The 21,527-nt window shown below is 46.1% G+C and overlaps 1 protein-coding gene across 1 annotated transcript in view; it reads left to right on the top strand.

Moving 5' to 3' along the window:
- Positions 1–21,527, top strand: part of KSR2 (kinase suppressor of ras 2) — a 395,852-nt gene that overhangs the window by 133,807 nt on the left and 240,518 nt on the right. Inside the window, exon 4 of the mRNA XM_058531516.1 lies at positions 20,320–20,833. Within this exon, the coding sequence (XP_058387499.1) occupies positions 20,320–20,833 (514 nt within the window). The remainder of the gene's footprint in view (positions 1–20,319; positions 20,834–21,527) is intronic.

Genomic DNA, 21,527 nt, shown 5'->3' with positions numbered 1-21,527 from the left:
ACCCACTTTACCTCTCTGAGCCTCAATTTCACCATCGTTAGAAAGGGAATTGCAGTAGTTGCCTGGCTGGGTTGCTATAGTGGACAAATGAGACAGTGTGGATGGAAGCATGTACACAATGTCTGGGGAAAAAGTGAGTATGTGGTTGAATTAGAACCTGAAAGATCTGAGCAGGGCTGGCGGTAATCAGCCTCCTCCGATAATGCCCCCTGGGTTTTCTCTGGTTACCATGACTGGCAAAGGAGGGCTTTGCAGACTGTACCTACATCATTAAGGATCAGATTCCTCTTTTGCCTTACTCCTGGATCTCCCATTTATGAAATGAGAGGAAAAGGTGAGAATTATAAGGGCGTGGAGACTGACTCACGGTGAGATATAGAAAGCTGTCCGACTTCAGGTTGATTGAAACCCTGAGAGGTCTGAATCTCAAAGTCTAGACAAATGGTTTTCAGAGGGAAGTCCCTGGGCGAGCAGCATCAGCACCATCTGGGAACTTGGAGATGCAAAATCTCAGACTTCACCCCAGACTCGAAGCATCAGAACCTTAGGGGTGGGCCCCACAATCAGCGTTTAACAGCCCTCCGGGGAATTCAGACGCATGCTCACGTTTGAGATCCACTGGTTTAGAGCTTCCAGCCCCCAATACTTCTTTCCTTTTAATAGAGGGAGAATCAGAATGTTCAAGCTGAGATCTGAGTTATCTTCTAGACCAGGTTATTTGAAATGTGTTCTGTAGAACATTAGTTTCACCCACGAGTGGTGGAGGTTAAGTGATTGCGTTCCACGGTCAAATAAAGTTTGAGAAATGCTGAGTTTGGTAGAGCTCAAGTCCTACTCTGCAGGACTTAGCAGAGCCTTTAATGTGCTAATGTGCTTTGTGGCTGTCCAATAGAGGGGTATAGCATATGGTCTTTCTCAAATTTACTTTCAAGATTCATATTCCATGGCACACAGTTTGGGAAACATAGATCTAGTCTGATCTCCCATCCAGTGAACAATCCTGTCTGTAAATTTCTGGTTATTCAGCCTTTCCTCCAAAGCTTCTAGATACACGGAGTCGTTAACTTTATGAGGTCACCCCCGTCTTTTTTTAGAGGGGCAGTTAGTAACTGTTAGCATTTGCCTCACGCTAAGCCACTTCTGCTTTCCTTTAATTTCCTCCTGTTGGTTTTAGCTCTGAGCCCTTGGAACCATCTTAGGACAAGTCTAATTCCCCTTCTGCGTGACAGCAGCAGAAAGACACCTGTCCATCCGCCATTTCTTCCTAAGACTCCTCTTTTGCAGATCCCATCCCAGAGCCATGGTCTGACTTTTGCAGTTGGTGAAATATTGGGAAATTGCTTCTTTATAATGGCTGCTTCCCCATGTGCAGGTGAATACAAAGAGCAGACATTTATCATGGAGCTGACAGGCATTTCAAGAATCTTCTGTTGTAGTTTATCCCCATTCCATCTATCTGAGACAGATCGTAGTCCAGCCTATTAATGAAGATCTGGGGAGATCACAGTCTTTCTCATTAGTCGTTTTGGTGAGGTCCAGTAGTTTTGCTCGTCTGAAACCTCCTCATGTCTAACCACGTGGTTTCCTTACCCTTCCATTCCTAAACCACATTTGTACTTCACTTTACTACAACCAATTGATTGATTGACTTCTTTCCTTTCTCTCATTTGTCCGTTTGTTCACTCATTCCAACATCTTTGAGTGACCACTCTGTGCCAGGATCAGCTAAGTGCTACAGGGCGAAGGCTGAACACGACCAATTTGATCTGCACAGACCTTACAGTCGATAGAGAGAAGAGCAATGATAAAATGAAAAACACCACTTAAATACACATTGTAACACTTTGTGCTAAGTGGGAAGGGATTGGTGGAGAATAACAAGCAGTGGGGACCAACCCGGATAAGATGGTCAGGGAAAGATGCTTGATGTTTGAGCTGAGAGCTGATGTACGTAATTATAACCCATTTATTGAGGTTTCTTAATTCCATTTGATTGTTTATATCATTATAATCAGCCTTAGATTATAAGGACCCAAATGGCGGGGCCTAGGTTTTCATGTTGTGCTTAGTGTAGAGACATGGCCGTTGTGGTTGATGTTGAGGACGACCTGGAAGTCTCATACATGGTTGGAATAATTCTCTCCCTGTAGAAAAGCAATCTATAAGCCGTTGCCTTTCCTAAACATCAGAGAATCCTAGAGCAAATATAATGTGATCATTTAGTAAGAATCTACTTTGGTCTGGGTTTTTCTTTACACTGTAGTTGTCATATGTATCGTTAACTCAATGAACATTGCAGTAGTTTTGGAATATCTCCTGCACATTTGAAATAGTTGTTGTGTGATTCTCAGTCTCCTTTGGAGAATATTGATTTTTGTTTGTTTTGTTTTGATTTTCTTAATCAATCTGGTTAGGTTCAGGCTGTAAGTTCTGTCTTGCTTTCTGTGGCTGATAGTCCAATACCAGATCGTTTCTCTAAGTTTTTGCTGTGCTTCGTTGGGTTTCTTCTGAGCATGTGCAGTGTTTTATACACTGCACTTAGGTGTATAAAGTGCACTTTATACACTTACGACTTAGGGAACCCCTTCTCCAGCTCTTCCCTTTCGGGGATTTATTCCACATTCTCTAGATCCTAGGGGCTCCATTCTCTGGTTCTTCTGGCCAAAAAGATGCGGTTGTCTCAGAGTTTTAGCCTCCTGTCCTGTTGCACAGTTCTGAGTGACTGATCCCATTCTTGGGGTAGAGTGGTGAGAGACGAGAGAGAGAAGAAACTCCACGGATTCTCGCTCACATTATCCACATAACATTGTCTCCTATTCCTGCTTCCTCTATCCAAAGGGATGGGTTTTCTTTTGGGATCATAGCTCCTGTGTTGTTTTCGTGTCACGTGAGTGCAGTATCATGTCTGAGATGACCTGGGGGCAGGGCTGGGAGAGGAAGAAGAGGAAAAAAAGACTTCTCCTTGGGCCGGCCCCGTGGCTTAGCGGTTAAGTGCACGCACTCCGCTACTGGCGGCCTGGTTTCGGACCTCAGGCGCGCACCGACGCACCACTTCTCCGGCCATGCTGAGGCCGCGTCCCACATACAGCAACTAGGAGGATATGCAACTATGATATACAAGTATCTACTGGGGCTTTGGGGGAAAAAAAAAAGGAGGAGGATTGGCAATAGATGTTAGCTCAGGGCCGGTCTTCCTCAGCAAAAAGAGGAGGATTAGCATGGATGTTAGCTCAGGGCTGATCTTCCTCACAAAAAAAAAAAAAAAAAAAGACTTCCCCCACATTTTCCAGCTCCCAGGGCCCCTTTCCTGGTCCTCTGACCAGGAAGTTGGGCTTCTCTGGAATGTTGGCTCCCCACCCCCAATGCATCCAGTGCACCCCATACACGGTTCCTAGGCTCTTCCCACCTTCAGGGCGAAGCTAGGAGATGAAGGAAGCCACCGCTGCCATATTGATCATTCTACATATTTTTACTTCCCTCCCCTGTTCGCCTGCTGTTATGTACTTGTTTGAACCCTCAGTTAGATGCGTTTTGATTTTTCCACTGAGTTTTTGGCTGTAATCAATGGGAAAGATAGGATCCTAAGATGGGCTTACTCTGTCATGGTCAGACCCAAAACTGGGATGGATATCTGGTAAATGTTAACTCACTAGACCCTCAAAACAATCCTGTGAAGTAGGTGATACCATCCCCATTTTACAGGTGAGGAAACAGAGGCTCAGGGAGGTGATGTCAGGATCTAAACCCTCGTCTGACTGTCATCGTCATGCTACCTGGTGTCTTGTCTAAAGCATCTACATGGTGTTGAAGCTGCTTACCTGGCACCTTATCTCCCCTGCTCCACTAGGGGGCTCTTGGAGTCCTTCATCCATAAAATGGGGACAATATTAGCATCTACCTTGTAGCACCACTGTAAGGACTGGATTAGGTAATATAGGTAAGTGTTTAGAACAGTGCCTGGTACACAGTAAACTCTCAATGAGGGGTACCTGTCATCATTGTCACTGTCATTATTTTTTCCTTGTATGTTGAACACGGAGCAGCACAGCAACTGGCATAGTAGGGCTCAGTAAATATTTATTGGGTTCAGTCATTTGTGAAACCATTTTTTCCAGAAACACAGTGAATCTTACTTTGTTGTTTCTCTTTCAAAAATACATTAGCATTTTTTTTTCCATTATCCCTTTTACTCCTCAGCTGCTGACTCTGCCCACAGGATGGATGCCCATGGGGAAACTGGGTGTCCTGTTCCCATTCCCACCCTACACCTCTTCTCAGTTTCCTTCCTTTTCTTGCTCAGTTGAACTTCTCCCACTTCTTCCTTATCATCCACAAGTAAAAGTTAGACCCCCCCCCGCCCCCAGTCTCATCTGTTCCTTGTGAATAATAGTTTCTACCTCGCAGTGATGCTGTGAGAATTGAAATGAGATAGTACTGGCAACATGTCTACCCAGCTCCTGGTGTGTGGTAGGTCCTTTAAAAATGTTAGTTTCCTTATTGACTCTTGATAATACACTATCCAGAAGTTCCTACTGCAATGTGAGAGGAGGTATTCTAGATCTAAGGCAGGAGTTATGGTCCAGATATAGTTGGCAAGAAGCTGACTAAGGCTTCCCGCACCTCACAAGTACTTGCTCCATAGTGAGTGCTCAGTAAATATTTGTGGGATGAATAAGCCACTGAACAACTTGAGCTTGGTGCCTTATCCATCAGCATCAGATTGCCCTACAGGGTTAGTAGCTAGGGATGGGATGATGTTAACCATGAGCCTTTGCATTGCTAATATCTAGACACGCTTAGTTCCGTCTCCGTCTATGATTTTTATCAGTTTAAAAGGTTTAACGGTTGTTCAGACCTGGGATATTTTCAGTTTTGCATTGTTCTTTATCTCTGGGCTTGGCAGCTTCTCCTTTCAGAACGATCCCTTGGAAGCATCATGAGCTTGTTGTTTGGGCCGCCATGGCAGGCTGGGTACCAGGAAAGGCTAGTCGCTAGGGGGATGGACCCAGTTGTGTTGGCCTCCTTCAGATCAAGCCAGCGGATATTTCTTGGTGCCAACGTTGTGCCAGGGGCTGAGATGGTATGAGGAGGCGGAAAGTGCCAGGACATGGCCCCTTCCTCCAGGAGCTCATGGTCTAACTGCAGACATGGACAGGTCCACAACTCCAGTGCAGTGGCCTCGGTTCCTAAGGGGCGGTCATCAGTGCCATGAGGTCACAGATGGCACCATCCTCTGGATGAATCCTCAGCTCCCCGCCTTGGCCTGCAGGTCACTGCCCGCCTCTCCCGGCCTCAGTTGCCCCTCCCACCTCCGTCGTCTACACTCTGGCCCCGCTGGCCCCTTGCGTTTCCTCCAGTGGGTCACCTCCCTGGGCAAGCTGGTTCTGGCTGGGGCACTTGTCCCTCTTTCTTTGCCTAGTTAACCACAGGGCATCTTCCGGGCCTCAGCTCAAAGGCTGCTCCGCAAGCAGCCTCTCCCAGCCCTCAGCTCCCTCTGTTCTGTTGTAACTAAATAAAGTGTGATTCCATGTTGAATGCCTGCCTCCCCTTTTAGATCTGCGCTGGGCATTACATGTCTGAGGGGAAGATAATGCGAGCCACGTATGTAATTTAAAATCTTCTTGTTGCCACAGTAAAAACCATAAAAAGAAACAGGTGACATTGATTTTTTTATTGTGGTGAAATGTACATAACATTTACCATTTTAAGTGTACAATTCTGTGGCATTAAGTACGTTCACAGTGTTGTGTAATCGGTACCACTGTCCCCTCTAGAACTTTCTTCGTCATTTCAATCTGAAGCTCTGTAACCATTAAGCAACCCAAGCTTCTGGTCACCTCTGTTCTACTTTCTGTCTCTACGAAGTTGACTAGTTTAGGTACCTCATGAAAATGGAAACATAATGATATTTGTCCTTTCGTAACTAGCTTCTATCACTTAGCATAATTTTTTCGTGGTTCGTCTATGTTGTAGCATGTATTAGAATTTCATTCCTTTTTATGGCTGAATAATATTCCACTGTATGGACGTGCCACATGTGTTTATCCGTTCATCCATTGATGGACACTTGAGTTGTTTCCACCTTTAGATTCTTGTGAATAATGCTGCTATGAACCTTGGTGCACAAGCATCTGTCTGAGCCCTTGCTTTCAATTCTTTTGGGTATATGCCTAGGAGTGGAATTGCTGGATCGTATGATAATTCTATGTTTAACCTTTTGAGGTATGACTTTAAATTTTACAATATGTTTTATTTAACCCAATATTTTCAAAAAATTACCCTTTCAACATGTAGGCAATATGAAAATTATTAATGAGCTATCTTACTTTTTTTTCATACTAAGTCTTCATAACCTGGTATGTAGAGTGTACATTCTGTGTGGCTGGGGAAGCCATCCATCTTCTGGATCCAGGTGCCCTGTACATAGTGGGTATCTAATTAAAAGACACATGTACTTCTGCCTGGGAAAGGGGACAGAATGAAAACTAAATAACAATAGCAACAATAGTAACAGTGTTGGCCAGTTGTTTGTAAGGCGCTTTATTTTCATGAATTCATAAAACAACCCTATGAAATGGGTACTTTTATCATTCTCTTCTTAAATGCACAAACTGCAGTTCAGAGAGGTTAAGCAGTTTACCCCAGGTCACACAGCTAGTAAGTGATAGAGCTGGGATTCAAACCCGGCTGGGTTCTGCCGTCCTGTGGCGAGGACTTATCGCAGGAGGCACTAAATCTAGATGTCTTGGAAAAGTCCCCATGGGGGTGTCTGCCTTGGAAGAAGGATAAAAAAAGTTAACCCAACACCCTTTTCCTGGAAGCATCCATGTTTCTTTCTGCTCTGGATGAAGACTATGTGGGTAACCTGAACAAATTTACCTCCTGTCATGCCAGGCTCCAAAACCTTTGCAAGCAGTGTCCCTGTGGAGAGAAAGTGGGAGAGAAATCAGGGCCGACACCGGGCCCGCTGAATCTGCACGGCGAGGGAAAAGACGAAAGGATTGAGCAAAGCTACTCCCAAGGCAGTTGTCTGGAGATAAAAATAGGGGGCCTCGCAGCACGTAAGGTCATCTAATGCTGCTTTCATCTTCCCGAATTTGCCAACGCATGAGGTTATAAAACTAATATAATGCCTGTCACTCAAAGGCAGGCAGAGTGATGGAGCAGCAGAGAGCTCTGGAATTAGAAGAGACTCCCAGGTCATCTTCTCTGATGTGGCTTCTCCCGGTGTGAACTCTCTCCTGCCGCATGCCTGGGGGTTGGTCTGAGCCAGATGGGCCTCCCGAGCTTCTCTCCTCCTCCTCTTCCCTCGGAGGCCCGTGGGGCAGCCCATCCTTCCGCAGGGGCTGGAGAGCCAGAGGCACAGCTGTTTCTCAGAGGATGGAGAGCCCAAGGGAGGCAGGATCAAGATAAGGACACCTTCCTACCCTCTTTCGTTGGTCACCAGGCCTTTATTTCTCAAGACTTTATCCACCCAGGGCAGCCCTGGGGCATGAATGAAATTTCAGCAACTCAAGGCATTTCCCACCTCATTTCTTGCCTGAATTCAGGAGGCGTGGTACAAATAATGTGATCAATCAGGCAGTTAGAATTTACGAGTGTTCAAGAATTGATTCATTCAACAACTGTTTATTGAAGCAACATATAGTTTATGCATCACGACAAAAGTATCTATATTTATTTAAAAATTTTTTTCAGCTCTATTGAGCAGTAATTGACAAATAAGATTGTCTAAATTTGAGGTGTACAATGTGATGATTTGATATATGTTGTGAAAAAATATCCATATTTATTTGTTGCCAGGCACTGTGCCAGGAGCTGGGCAATACAGTGAGAAAGTGAGCCTGGGCCTCTGCCTTAGAGCTTGTGTCCCTGTGGGGAAGACAGACAATAAACAAATAAATGGAAAAATGCAGTCGGTCCTCATTGGTTATGGATTCCATATTTGCAAATTCGCCTACTTGCTAAAATTCATTTGTAACCCCCAAATCAATACTTGTGTGTTCAGAGTAGTGAAAACTTTGAGTCGCCTGATGTGCATGTTCTCAGCTGGGGCCACACAAGACAATGCTGTGCCTTCTTGTTTTGGCTTTCATGCTGTAAATAAGTGTCCTTTTTGCAGTCTTAAATTTACTGCCGTGTTTTCATATTATTTGTGCTCTTTGTTGGTGATTTCCCTGTTTAAAATGGCCCCCGAGTGTGGTGCTGAATTGCTGGCTGGTGTTCCTGAGCACGAGAAGGCTGCGATGTGTCTTATGGAGGAAGTAGGGGTATTAGATAAGCTTTGTTCAGGTGTGAGTGACAGTGCTGTTGGCTGTGAGTTCAATTAATGAATCAACTATGTATTACATAAGGTGTCTTTAAACAGACGCACACATAAAACAAGATCAGGTATGGATCAGTTGACAAAAATGTGCCCAGAGGCTCACAGGAACCTAACCCTGCACTTCCACTAGGAGCAATGGTTCAGTATTCGCTAATTCAGTGTTCGCAGTGACTATAGAACATGATGACTACGAATAATGAGAATTGACTATATAACAAAATAATTCCACTGAGTACCAAGGGCTATGAGGAAAATAAAACAGGAGGAGGAGAGAGTAGAAGGGTGGAGGTTGTGAATAGAGAGGGATGATGAGCTCCCAGCGCTGTGGGAAGAGATGGGGAGGGGTGTGCCCACGGCCACGTGGAACCCAGGAATCCTGGCGTCCAGTGCACTGTGCCGTCCACTCTGCCCTCTGTCCATGTTAGGCTGTTCAGAGCTGCAGTGTGATGTGATGGCACTGGGGTTCAGAACCATGGTTCCAAGGAGAATGCAGTATCCAATGTTGGACCCAGTTACCACCAGCAACATGGACGTGCTTGGGATCCGTGTTGAAGATGGTACCGTGAGTGTCGCCTCTATCCTTGATTCCCCAACAAGATGGTACCATGAGTGTCGCCTCTATCCTTGATTCCCCAAATATGGACTCGTGTGAGTTTGGGCTTCACTCACTACTTCCAGGCTTGCTGCTCACCGCTCTGTCAAACCACAAGATTCTCTGGGAGATGTTTTATTGCAATATTCCCGATGTAGATTCTAACCGTGATATTAACCAGGAAGGGCTTTTTTCCGTTTAAAAATGCCTGACAGGCAGTGGCCATTGCTCTCTTCATTCCAGAGACTGGAAGCAGCCCAGTCATAATTTTAATTGTACTTGACAATTAAAACACTGAACATTGTAAAAGAATGTTTACACAGTGGAGGAGACAGCCCATGGAGTTTGGAGGCGGACAGACCTGGAGATTTCTAGAAGGATGGACCTAGGGAAAGTCCCTACTCCTCTCGGAGGCTCAGTTTCTCCATCTGAAAAATGGGGCTGATAATACATACCCGCTGGGTGGCTGTGAGGATTAATTCAGATGTGCTATATGTCCTGTTGCAGCCAAGAGAACATGCTCCGTGGTCAGACTGCTAGGGTTTGCATCTCGGCCTTGAGCAAGTGTTTCAACTTTTCCAAAGCCTTAATTTCCTCACCAACCTCACAGGGATGTTCTGAGAATTAAATGAAATAAGGCATAAGGATGAGAGGGGATGGTGCAGAAGCCAGGTCCACAGTAAGCACGCAACAAATGTGAGTTATGGCCATTATTAAAGTGCTTTCTTAAACGCTCATTAGGACGGCAAAATAATGAAACAAAGAAAAACAACAAGAGTTGGCTAGGATGTGTAGAAATCAGAACCCTTGTACGTCGCTGGTGGGAATGTAAAATGCTGCAGCTACTGAGGAAAAAGTTTGATGGTTTCTCAGAAGGTTACACGTAGAGTTACCATATGACTCTCCTGGGGTATATACCCAGAAAAATTGAAAATCAGTGTTCAAACAAAAACTTGTATGCCAATGTTCATAGCGGTGCTTTCATAATAGCCAAATGTGGAAACAACCTAAATGTCCATCAGCTGATGAATGGGTAAACAACATGTGGTCTATCCATACAATAGAATATTATTCAGCCATAATAAAAAGGGATGAGATTCTGACACATGCTCCAACATGGATGAACCTTGAAAACATGATGCAATGTGAAAGCAGCCAGTCACACAAGACCACATGTTGTATGATTCCGCTTATATGAAATATCCAGAATAGGTAAATCCGTAGAGACAGAACACAGATCAGGAGTGACTGCTTAATGGATTTGGGATTTTCTTTTGGGGTGATGAAAATTTTTTGAATTGATAGAGACAACATTGTGAATGTACTAAATGCCCCTGAATTCTACATTTTAAAATGGTTAATGTGAATTTCACTTCAATAAAAAAAAAAAGTAAAAAAAAAGAGCTTTGTTAAAACAAAAAGGCTCCCCTAAAGTTACTGGCTGAAGGTTAATCTCGCCAGATCCCCCGGCGGGTAATAAAATCGCAAATGTCATACAGAGCAGGACCTGGGAAGCATTACTGGGTCACAGCACAAGCCCCCTGCCCCGTCCCGTCTCCCAGATGACCTGTACAGACTGAGGTCATGTATTTGGTTCTACTTGGGGACGTCCTGGGGCAGGGACAATGCCCAGCGGGACCCACAGTCTGGCCAGATGCCATGCTCATTAATGAGGTCTTAGATTAAGATTCTTGCCAGTGTTGAATTGCTTTGGCAACTGTGTGGTTTTCATTTGTCCTTATTCACTTCTTTTTGCAAGTACCGCAGTCTAGAAACTTGCAAGTTCTTCCTGGATTTCAGACTTCATTCTTTCTGGGACTGTGGCTAAAACAGGTGTCACATTTGACTTTGGAGGGTCAGGAGGCATCGCCCCTAGTGCTGAGGCAAAAGGTCTGTGTAAAATGGTTCAGCCTTTCAAGGGCTTTCTGGAGGGGTCTCTCATTTCCCCCGGGCACTGAGAGGCTCCTGGGAAAGCCTCGATGGTGAGGGGGAGACCTGGATTACAAACTCTACTCTACCACTCAGTAGCTGTGTGACCTTGGGCAACTCAGTCTCTCAGATCATCCTTCATTTCCTCTGCTATAAAATGGAGACAATAGCAGAATTTTCTTCATAGGGTCTTGTGAGGATAATGTGGAGTGATGCATATAGAATATTTAGAATACTATCTGGCACATAGTAACTGCTCAATAAATAGTAAATGTTTTTGGTGTTAATAATCATTGTTATTGTTACTTTTTTTTTGCTTTTTGCTTTACCGCTGACTCTGGTCAAATATTTTCAACCAGCATCTAAAAGTTCTGCTGCAAAGTTATCAGGATTAAAGTAAAAACTACTTTTTTGTTCCATCAATGACTTCAGTCTAATATATTCAACCAGCATCTAAAAGTTCTGTTTCCTGCCACAGAGTTATGAGGATTAAACTAACAAGTGCTTTGAAATAGTCACAGAAGTTACAAGCAGTGGTAATTCTGGAATAGTAGATTCTCTGCCAGTTCTGCCTCTGGAGGGCTAAAGCGTGTATGCATTCTGATGCTGGCTCTGAAAGTCAGACAAATTCTAAGCCACACATTTGCCTGTTTATAAAATTTTAATGGGAAGGGACAAAGAAGTTAGACACTTACCTAGACTTTCTGAAATCATTTTCTCCCTCGAGAATGGCTTTTATTTCTCTTAGTCCCTTATCAGAGAATGTCAAAAGAAAAACCTCTACACCTTGAAATGTCTTTAATCAATCCTCAGACCTTTCATTTCTTAAAACCTATTCCCTTTTCCCCACCCATTTCAAGACTTGAAATAAAATGATTTTCCAGAAACGGATGACAAGATAGCAAGAGCTGTGATTAATAACCCCCAGAGCACCTTGGTACCACACCTCCCCTATTTAAAATGAAAAATTACCTTTTTCCCTCAGACTTTATTAAAAAGAGGATCAAAAGAGAGAGAGAGAAGAGTTGATGTAAGACAGCACATCAGTGAAGTGCTTCTGAAGCTTCGGCAGAGAGAAATGGAATCCTTGTCAATTGAGCAGTCAGCAATTTGGATAATGAAGTGAGGCTCTTTGCGTCTTCCTCCCCAAACTTCTGATTTTGAAATGTAGGGGTGGAGAGGAAGAGGATTTGATGGAGAAGGGAATTGGGCAGGGGGTAAAGCTTTTCCTCCTTTCTTTTCATCTCTCAGACTTGGTAACAACTGTAGGACAGGGATTCTTGGGGCAACTTAATGCTCCCTTGAACCCCGTGGAGGGCTGTGTGTGTGTGTGTGTGTGTGTGTGTTTGGAGGAACTGTAGGCTGTGGGGGGCAGTGGGTCCCAGCTTAGCTGCAGGATGCCGTGTGATAAGGGGGAAGAGTGAGAGTGTAGGTTACTACCAACTATGGGATGTTGGCCCGGTCCTGTCACTCCCTCAGGACTCATTGATAAGATGGATCAATAATGCCCCCCTTACAAGGCCGGTGAGATAGTACTGGATCCCTAGCTGGGTCTGGCAGGTGCCCTCTGAATGCTGACTTTATATCGTAGCTCCCTAGTCTGTATTCAACAAATGTTGGCTCCTGGCTGAGGGCTCTGTTAGTCTCCTAGGGCTGCTGTGACAAGGCTACCACAAACTAGGTGGTTTAAAACGGCAGAAATGTGTTTCCGCACAGTTCTGGGGGCTCGACGTCTAAAATCAAGGTGTCAGCAGGCACACTCCCTCAGAAGGCTCTAGGGGAGAGTCCCGTCCATGCCCTTTCCTGCTTCTGGTGGTGCTGGCGTTCCTGGGCTTGTGGCTCCATCACTCCGATCTCTGCCTCCATCTTCCCATGGCCTTCTCTGTGTGTCCTCTCCTCTTCTTATAGGAACACGAGTCATTGGATGTAGGGCACACCCTAATCCACTATGACCTCATCTTCACTTGATTACATCTGCAAAGACCCTATTTGTAAATAGGGTCATATTCACAGACACTGGAGGTTAGGACTTCAGCATATCTTTTGGGGGCACACAATTCAACCACCATAAGGACTCAGTGGCTTTTGATGCCTTGGGTTTGCTCTCTATGGGGGGATGGCACCTGGCAAGGTCAGGGATGTAGGCACTGAACACCAGCCACTTTGCTCATCTTATTTAATCTTCACCAGCATCACGTAAAATAGGAGGGTTTACTCGCATTTCACATGAACATTTATGTGACATTGACTGTGTGCCAGAGATGACGCTAAAGGCTCTACTTGCATGGTTGTCTTTAATCCTCAAAACAGTTCTAGGGGAAAGCTCTGATGTTCCCCCCATTTTACAGATGAAGAAACTGAGTCACCGTGAGGAAAGGTAGGGGCGAGTTAAGTTCTAAGCATCATCTTGCAAAGTTTGGTGTTCTGTGCATCGTGAAACTCCTACTTCCTTGCTGGATGTTTACTTAGAATAAATTCTCATTCTTTCAGTTTAGAAAGTGAATCTTCCAAATGCGGAGATGTCTCTCCTTCTTCTGAGGGAGCCGGGCAGTGGGGGATGTGCGCGTTACCTCCCCGCCTGACCTGTACTCCAGGGCCAGGACGTGTCTGCTCTGGAGATTCAGGGATCCGACGGGAGAGGAGACAGAAGGTCAACGTGATAAATCATGTCATGTCTTTGTAAAAGAAATCTAAGATGAGCCTGACACTCTTGGATAGATTCGGGAAGTCTTAGTCTCCGGACCAACTCTCTGGCTAGAAAAATAACATCTTCCTGAGGAGCAGTCCCCAGATCCCCGGGGAGAAGGAGAAGCAGGTGACATTCTCTTGCATCCTGGGCATCTCCACCAGGATGTCCTTCAGGAACCTCAGCCTCAGCCTGTGTGACCCTGAGCTCCCCACCTCCTCTATGCTGAGTTTCCCACCAGCCTCTGTGTAACCCAGGCAGGAAACCAGGACATCGGCCTTGGCTTAGCATCGTGCTTAAGGGTGCAGACTCAAATCCCAGCTGTCTTTCTTCCTCGCTGTGTGGCCTTGAGCAAGTCACTTAACCTCTCTGTGCCTCAGTTTCCTCATCTAGAAAATAGATTAATTTTTGTCTACTTTGTAGGATTGTATGGCTATATATTTGATACAAATAAGTTACTCAGAACAACAGTGTCAGGTACCTACCTAGTAAGTTCTCAATAAACATTAGGTATTTTTTTCTCCTGCCTTATACCCAGTCAGTCCACTTCTCTCCATCTCTGCTGCCACATCCCCCAGTCCCATTATCTCCCATCATCTCCCATTCAGCAGCCTCAGGCTGGGCTCCTGCTGCCACCCTTCACCTGTCCAATCCTTTCTCCACACTGCCCAGATACATCTTTCCACAACGCCCATCTGATCATGTCCGTTCCCTACACACAGTGGGTCCTGTTGAGCAGCCAGAACAGATGCTCACACAGCCTGTGCGCCAGGGTATCTGGGACAGCTTTAATCACAAGGGGGCGGGGGAGGAGCAGGTGCATGCACTCTGGGCCAGCACACGGGGCTCCAGCAGGACTCGGTGGCAAACAGGCCCCACCCATGGGGCTATGTGGGTTTTAAGCCACACGATCAGGGAAGCACCAGCTCCTCCCCTGGTGTGATCAAGGGCTGGGATATAACAGTGATAGGATGGACAGAACTTTGGTCTCCAAACCATCTCTCAGCGTTTGCCCATTGGGAGAGCCAGCCCCTCCCTTGGCATGAGGAGGGGGCTGGGGTCCAAGCCCTGTGGATATAGCAGTACGGCCAGGCAGGAATTTGGCTTCCATCCCATTGTCGTTGTGGTTGGAGGAGTGCCAGCCCCTCCCTTGGCATGACCACGGGGCTGGGGTCCAAGCCTTGAGTATACAGGCGCCTGATGGGACAGACCAGAGCTTCCACCTCACCTGTTACCAGGTTTGGTGGCAGTGAGCCCTCTGCTGCTGCGGGTTTCCAGGAGCTCTGCAGGAGGCCAGTCGTGGGGGCTCAGTCACGTTGACCCCTATCTCTCAACATCCCTTCCACGTAGGAGAACAAATCCCTGGGTGGTCCTTCTTTGCCCTTCTTTCCAGCCTCGGCCTGAATTTCTTCCTCCCTCAGAATAGCTCCAGCCACACTGAACTCCTTGCAGTTCTCCAAACTCCTAGGAAGTTCTCCTTCATCCTCAAGATCTGGGCTTAGGCGTCACCTCCTCCATGACGCCTCTCCCCCTACTTCCACAGAAAGCTGGGTTCCCCTCTGCTCTCACACACCTGCGCTTTCTCTGACATCGGATTCCCTATTCTACATCGTGAGCACTTATTTATTTATTTAATGGAGGTGAAACTCACAGAAGACACAATTAGCCATTTTAAAGTGAACAATTCCATGGCATTTAGTGCATTCACAATGCTGTGCGAACACCACCTCTATCAAGTTCCAAAACATTTTTATCACCCAAAAGGAAACCTGGTACCCATTAAGCAGTTGTTCCCATTCTCTCCTCCCCCCTGGTCCCTGGCAACCACTAGTCTGCTTTCTGTCTCTATAGATATGCCTCTTCTGGACACTTTATGTAAATGAAACCATACACTATGTGACCTTTTGTGTCTGGCTTCTTTCACTGAGCATAATATTTTTGAGGTTTATCCAAATCGTAGCATATATCAGTACTGCATTCCTTTTTATGGCAGAATAATATTCCATTATTCTGCATGGACATACCACATTTTGTTTATCTATTATGTCAATCAATGGACATTTGCGTTGTTTCCACCTTTTGGCTGTTGTGACTAGTGCTGCTGTAAACATTCATATACAAAACTTGGAGTACCTGCTTTCAACTCCTTTGGCTCTCTCCCTGGGAGTGGAGTTGCAGTGAGTGCTTATTTCCTTACCGATCTTCCACCAGACTTTGAGCATCTTGAGGGCAGGGGAAGGACAGACACCCAACCCCAGGGGCTGGCACGGCTAATGTCTGGGGAGCAAATTGGATGAGTCCCAGGCATCAGGAATCAATGTCTTAGTCATCGCTCCTGTTTGTCTGCATCATCGTGGTGGTCCAGGCTCTGTGCTGACGGCTTGACTCATTTGATCTCATTAACTTGCTCCTTGCTTCACTCTGGTATTTGCTCAAATGTCCACTGTTGCTTCCTCATCCTTTTCTGACTGAAGTAGCCCCCCAGCACTCTTTCTTTGTACCCGTGCCCAGCTTTCTTTTCCTCCATAGCACTTATTATTACTGACATATCGTAGATAATAGATTTCATATGACATATGTCGTTTATTCACTCATCCCCTTTCTTCTGTTTCCCCACTAAGATTGTGAGCCCCATGAGGACAAGGACTTTGTCTCTTTCATTCATTGCTTTATCCCAGTGCCTAAAACAGTGCCTGGTATATGAGAAGCGTTCAAATATTTGTGAAATACTTGTTGAATGAATGAATGCATTCAACCCTCACTGCACCCTCCAAGGGAGCCATGTTCATTCTCATGTTACAAACCCCGACACTGAGGCTCAGAGAGGTCAAGTAACTTGCCCAAGGTCACAGAGCCAGCCAGTGGTAGAGCCTGAGTTCTAAGCCAGATCTCTCTGAGTCTCAATTCCATATTCTTTCCATTTCACTCCGGGAGGGCAAGAGCTGTAGCTATTATGCCAGAGTGCTTCTCTGTGGTCTTAGAGTGAGTATATGATTAAGATAGCTTAAAAAATAGATTGACTTTCTTAAGCATGATTTACTTAGGCTAATTGGACACTGAGCTTGTATTCGCTGAGCAAATGCGTCAATCCAGAGCTTGATGGAGATGGAGAGGCTGATCTGGGCTTGCCTCTCTGCCTGTCCCCGGCTCTCAGCTATTCAGCCTCTCTGAGCATCAGCTCCCTAGAGGTTCGCAGGGCGATGATGGCGTCTGCTGTGTGTACAGCTCTCAGCACAAGTGCACACTCTTTCAATGGGAGGTAGTGCCATGTTACCATAGTGTTGAAAATTACAGTGAGGGTAGCGAACATTTGTGGAGTGCCTACTGTGTGCCAGGTACGGTGCTCAGGACATCACTCGTGTTATTGCATTTGATCTTCATAATATTCCCCTGGGGTAGGTCCTATTATTGCTCCATTTCACAGGTGATAAAGCGAAGACTCAGAGAGGTTAGACAAGTGCCCAAGGCCACACAGCCAGTAAGTGGGGGAGCCAGAAATAGGGCCAAGTCATCTGCCTCCAGAGTTGGCTCTCTTAGTCACTAGGCTATTGTGTATGTGTAAGTATTTGAGAATAGCCACCATGGGATGGTGACTTTGATAGAATGTTCTGGCAAAGTCTGGGAAAAGGGAGACTCTTGTTAGAAATGAACCCTTGCTCCAGCTTCTATCCCCATTTGGCTGATTTTAATGTTCCATGGTCTTCGGTAAATGCAGATCCCAGCTCTCCATCACAGATGCCCCTGTGCCCTGGTTGTTGAGATGGCCGAGGTCCTGGGTTTAATCTCAGCTGCCGGTCCCCATCTCTGTTGTGACCTTGGGCACATCTTCATCTCTGCACATCCATTTCCTTATCTACAAAGGGGAGATCAAAGTGGCTCTTTGCACACAGAGTTATGAAAATTAAGTAAGATGTAAAAGAGTCCCAGTACAACGAATGAAGAAAGCAGATGACAAACCATTAAATAAGATCTTATGGCATTTCTTAAAAAAAAAAAATGCAGAGCAAACCATCTGGCAGGCTCCACAGCCAAACATTAATAGGGATGATGGCTAGGCTGGAGAACAACATTGCCTTTTCCTTATCTGAATTTTCTAATTTTTCTATAATGAACATGTAATAACAAAGTGAGTTGTTTTAATTAAAAATGGGACAATGAGTCAGTGTTCATGAGAGCACTTTGTCAACTGTCCAATGCTCCATAAATTAGCTCTCGTTATGGTCGTTATAGTAATTATTATTGTTATTGCTAGTCGGCCATGAGTTGAAATTTATTTCTGCCCCAAATCTCCTTCCTTGGCCCGTGACAGGAGGGCCTACTCAGTCACCTTCTGCCAGGTCCTGCTTTTTCATCCATTGACACCCTGCTGACTTCTCTCTGTCTTTGCTGCCATCACCCCAATGGGAGCCAGCATCGCCTCTTGCCTGGAGCCCTGCTCTCCGTGTCCGAGGGGCAGCCCCAGTGATGGCTGAGAAATGAACTTTAGATCAAAACCAATGAACTTGGTATAAAATCCACACTGAACCTTGTCCCACAGGCCTGGAGGTCTGTCCCTCACTTGTCCCCTTAGCCTCTCCTTGAGCTACTTGCCCCGTCGTCACTATACACTGCCTTTGAGCAGGCACCCAGAAAAGGGAGCTAGGAAAGTAATTGCCCTAATTTAACTGGTTTTTAAGCCTGTACATATGGTATTATTTGACCCTTATGCTTTTACATCTGTTAGTGTGGAAGAAAGTCTGCACATTGTAGCTTGAGAGTCTGCACATGTAGCCCAAATCTCAGTATGGCAAATGAATGAAAAGATGGTAATGCACGATTGGATTTTTATTTTTATTTTTTGACTCAGCCTAGACCAGGCTGAAAAATTCAACTTGCATTCATGACAGTGGGTATTTTTTTAATATCACCATTTTTTCCTAATAAACTGTTGTAAGACTTTAAAAAAAAAAAGCCCCTTCCTACCTCTGTGCTTTGGTGCTTGACATCCTCCTCCCCCTGCCCACACCCGCCATGCTCTTTCCTCAGCTCTTGGCATGGCGATCCCCTTCTTGTCCTCAGATGCCAGCTTAAATGTCACTTCCTTAGAGGGCTGACCACTCGACCTGAAGTAAGCCCCCTCACCAAATCTTGTGTTTTCAATTGAAATTTTCATTGGGCTAATTGTAGGTTCACATGCAGTTGTAAGAAATAACGTAGACAGATCCTGCCGTAGTCAGCTCAGGCGGCTGTAACAAATACCATAGACTGGGTGGCTTAAACAACAGACACTATTTCTCACAGTTCTGGAAGCTGGGAGTCCAAGATCAAGGTGCTGGCAGATTTGGTTCTCGTGGAGGGCCTCTTCCTGGCTTGTAGACAGCCCCCTTCATGGCCTCACATGGCCTCTCCTTGGAGCTTTTGTGTCTCTTCATCTCCTTAGAAGGGCACTAATCCCATCATGAGGGCCCCACCCTCAACCTCATCTAAACCCAATCACCCCCAAAGCTCCACCTCCTAATACCACCACCTTGGGGATTAGGATTTCAACATAGGGATTTTGGGGAGACACAAACATTCAGCCCATCACAGATCCCCTGTACAGTTTGCTCGGTTTCTCCCAATGGTAACTTTTTGCAAAACTACGTGCTTTTCCAAATTTTTTTTTTTGCAAAAAACGTTGTCTTTTACAAAAAAAGTAAGTTTTTGCAGAACTTATGTGTGCGTGTTTAGTTCTGTGCGATTTTATCACCTGGGTCGGTTCACATATCCAGCCCCACCCACAGTGAAGACACTGGGCAGTTCCAACGCCACAAGTGTCCCTTGTGTGGCCCTTCTGTAGCCACACCTACCTCCCTCCTGCCTCTGTCCTCCATCCCTAACCCCTGGCAACCACCAATCCATCCTCCATTTCTAGAGTGTTGTCATTTCAAAAATGGTATATAAATGGAGTCATACACGTAACCTTTGGGATTGGCTTTTTTGCTTTGGAGAGTCCCCAGGCCATTGTAGGCATCAATGGTTCCTTCCTTTATGTGGCTGAGTGGTGTTCTGTGGTTGCACGTATCACTGTTGACACTCACCGTGGCCAATTCTCTTCTTATCACATCATTCTGTTTGTTTCCCTACTGGCACTGACAACCACCTGAAATCCTTTCGTGAGTGTGTTTTCTTCTCTCTCCTGTCTCTCCTTCTGCAGAATGTAAGTGTAGGGGACCTGGGCCTGGCCTATGTGTGGTCTCTTGTGCCTTTTCCAAGCATAGAGCTTGGCACATTCAGAAAGTGCTTGTTGAATGAATGCATGGCCGAGCACACAGCAGTGGTGGATCTAGAAGAAGTATGTAGTATATGAAGTATGCTGAGTAAGGGGTCAGGGAGTGACGGGGGCGAACCTGACTTCCGCAGAATTCGTGTATCTCACGTGGGGGTTAGGTATTAAAATTGCTATGTAAGGGAAAGATTATCCTTGAAAATCTTTTAAATCACCTTGAAATTGCTGGAACTGGGAGGCTTGGAAACTCAAAAGGCAGGAATTAACTGCTTTGCTTTTGGGGGCGTTTGGGATGTGGGCTCCCCAGCCCTAGGGATTGAATGGGGGTTATGGTGAGAGGGTCAACAAAGGGATTCCATTCTCTTTAGGGAGTGGCTGAGTGGGCGTGTTGGATTTTTGTAAATGTGCGTATGCTGTGACCTGCGTATGTGTGGTGTGTATCCATGTAATGCGCACGTGCTGTAACGTGCATATGGTGTAATTCGCTTGGCTTTCTCATGGCTTACCCACTGTCTCTCTGCTGCTTTGTTCCAACTCAGGAGGCAACCTTTCCAAACAAGACTGGACCATCCAGTGGCCCACCACGGAGACGGGGAAGGAGAACAATCCCGTGTGCCCCCCGGAGCCGACCCCGTGGATCCGCACCCACCTCTCCCAGAGCCCCAGGGTCCAGTCCAAGTGCGTCCAGCACTACTGTCACACCAGCCCCACCCCCGGGGCCCCCGTGTACACCCACGTGGACAGGCTCACCGTGGACGCCTACCCGGGCCTATGCCCGCCACTGCCACTGGAGTCGGGCCACCGTTCCCTGCCCCCGTCGCCCAGGCAAAGGCATGCGGTCCGCACTCCACCGCGCACCCCCAATATCGTCACCACCGTGACCCCGCCAGGCACGCCGCCCATGAGGAGGAAGAGCAAGCTGAAGCCCCCCGGGACCCCGCCACCCTCTTCCCGAAAGCTCATCCACTTGATCCCGGGTTTCACGGCCCTGCATCGGAGCAAGTCCCACGAGTTCCAGCTGGCGCACCGCGTAGACGAGGCCCACACGCCCAAGTGAGTACATGTGGTGGGTGCCCTGGGGCGGCTGAGCCCAGGGTGCGAGGGGCTGCCTCACGGCCCCAGGAGCCTCCCAGTCAGAGAAGCCTCGAATGGACTTGTGTTTCCTTCCTCCGGTTGAATGAAAGGTGATTTTTCACTGAGGGGCCGTGAGAAAATGCATAGATTGGAATTTCCCAGAAGTGACCCTTTTTATACCAATACTCTAAAGTAGGGGTCTGCAAACCATAGCCTAGGGGCCAAATCTGAATTTATTGCAACACAGCCATGTTCCTTCGTGTATGTATTGTCTGTGGCTGCTTTCTTGCTGCGGTGGCGGGGTTGAGTATGGCCCCAAAGCCAAAAATATTGACCATCTGGCCCTTTATGGGGAAAGTTTGCTGGCCCTGCAGAGTATGGCCTAGTGCTGTCTCTAGAAGTAGGATGCGAGCTACATATGCAACCTTACATTTTCCAGTAGCCACATTAAAAAGAGTAAAAAGAAACAAGTGATATTAATTTTTATAATATGTGTCATTTAACCCAATATTATCAAAATATTATCATTTCAACATAGAATGAATGTAAAATGTTGTTATGGAAATATTTTGCATTCTAAGTGTTCGAAATCCAGTGTGTATTTTATATCTACTGCTCATCTCGGTTTGGACTGGCCACATTCCCCGTGTGGAAAGGCTCCGTGTGGTGAGTG

Source organism: Diceros bicornis, chromosome 35 (assembly GCF_020826845.1).
Source record: "Diceros bicornis minor isolate mBicDic1 chromosome 35, mDicBic1.mat.cur, whole genome shotgun sequence".
NCBI classification, from domain to species: domain Eukaryota; kingdom Metazoa; phylum Chordata; class Mammalia; order Perissodactyla; family Rhinocerotidae; genus Diceros; species Diceros bicornis.
This window is presented reverse-complemented; position numbering and strand designations above follow the sequence as displayed.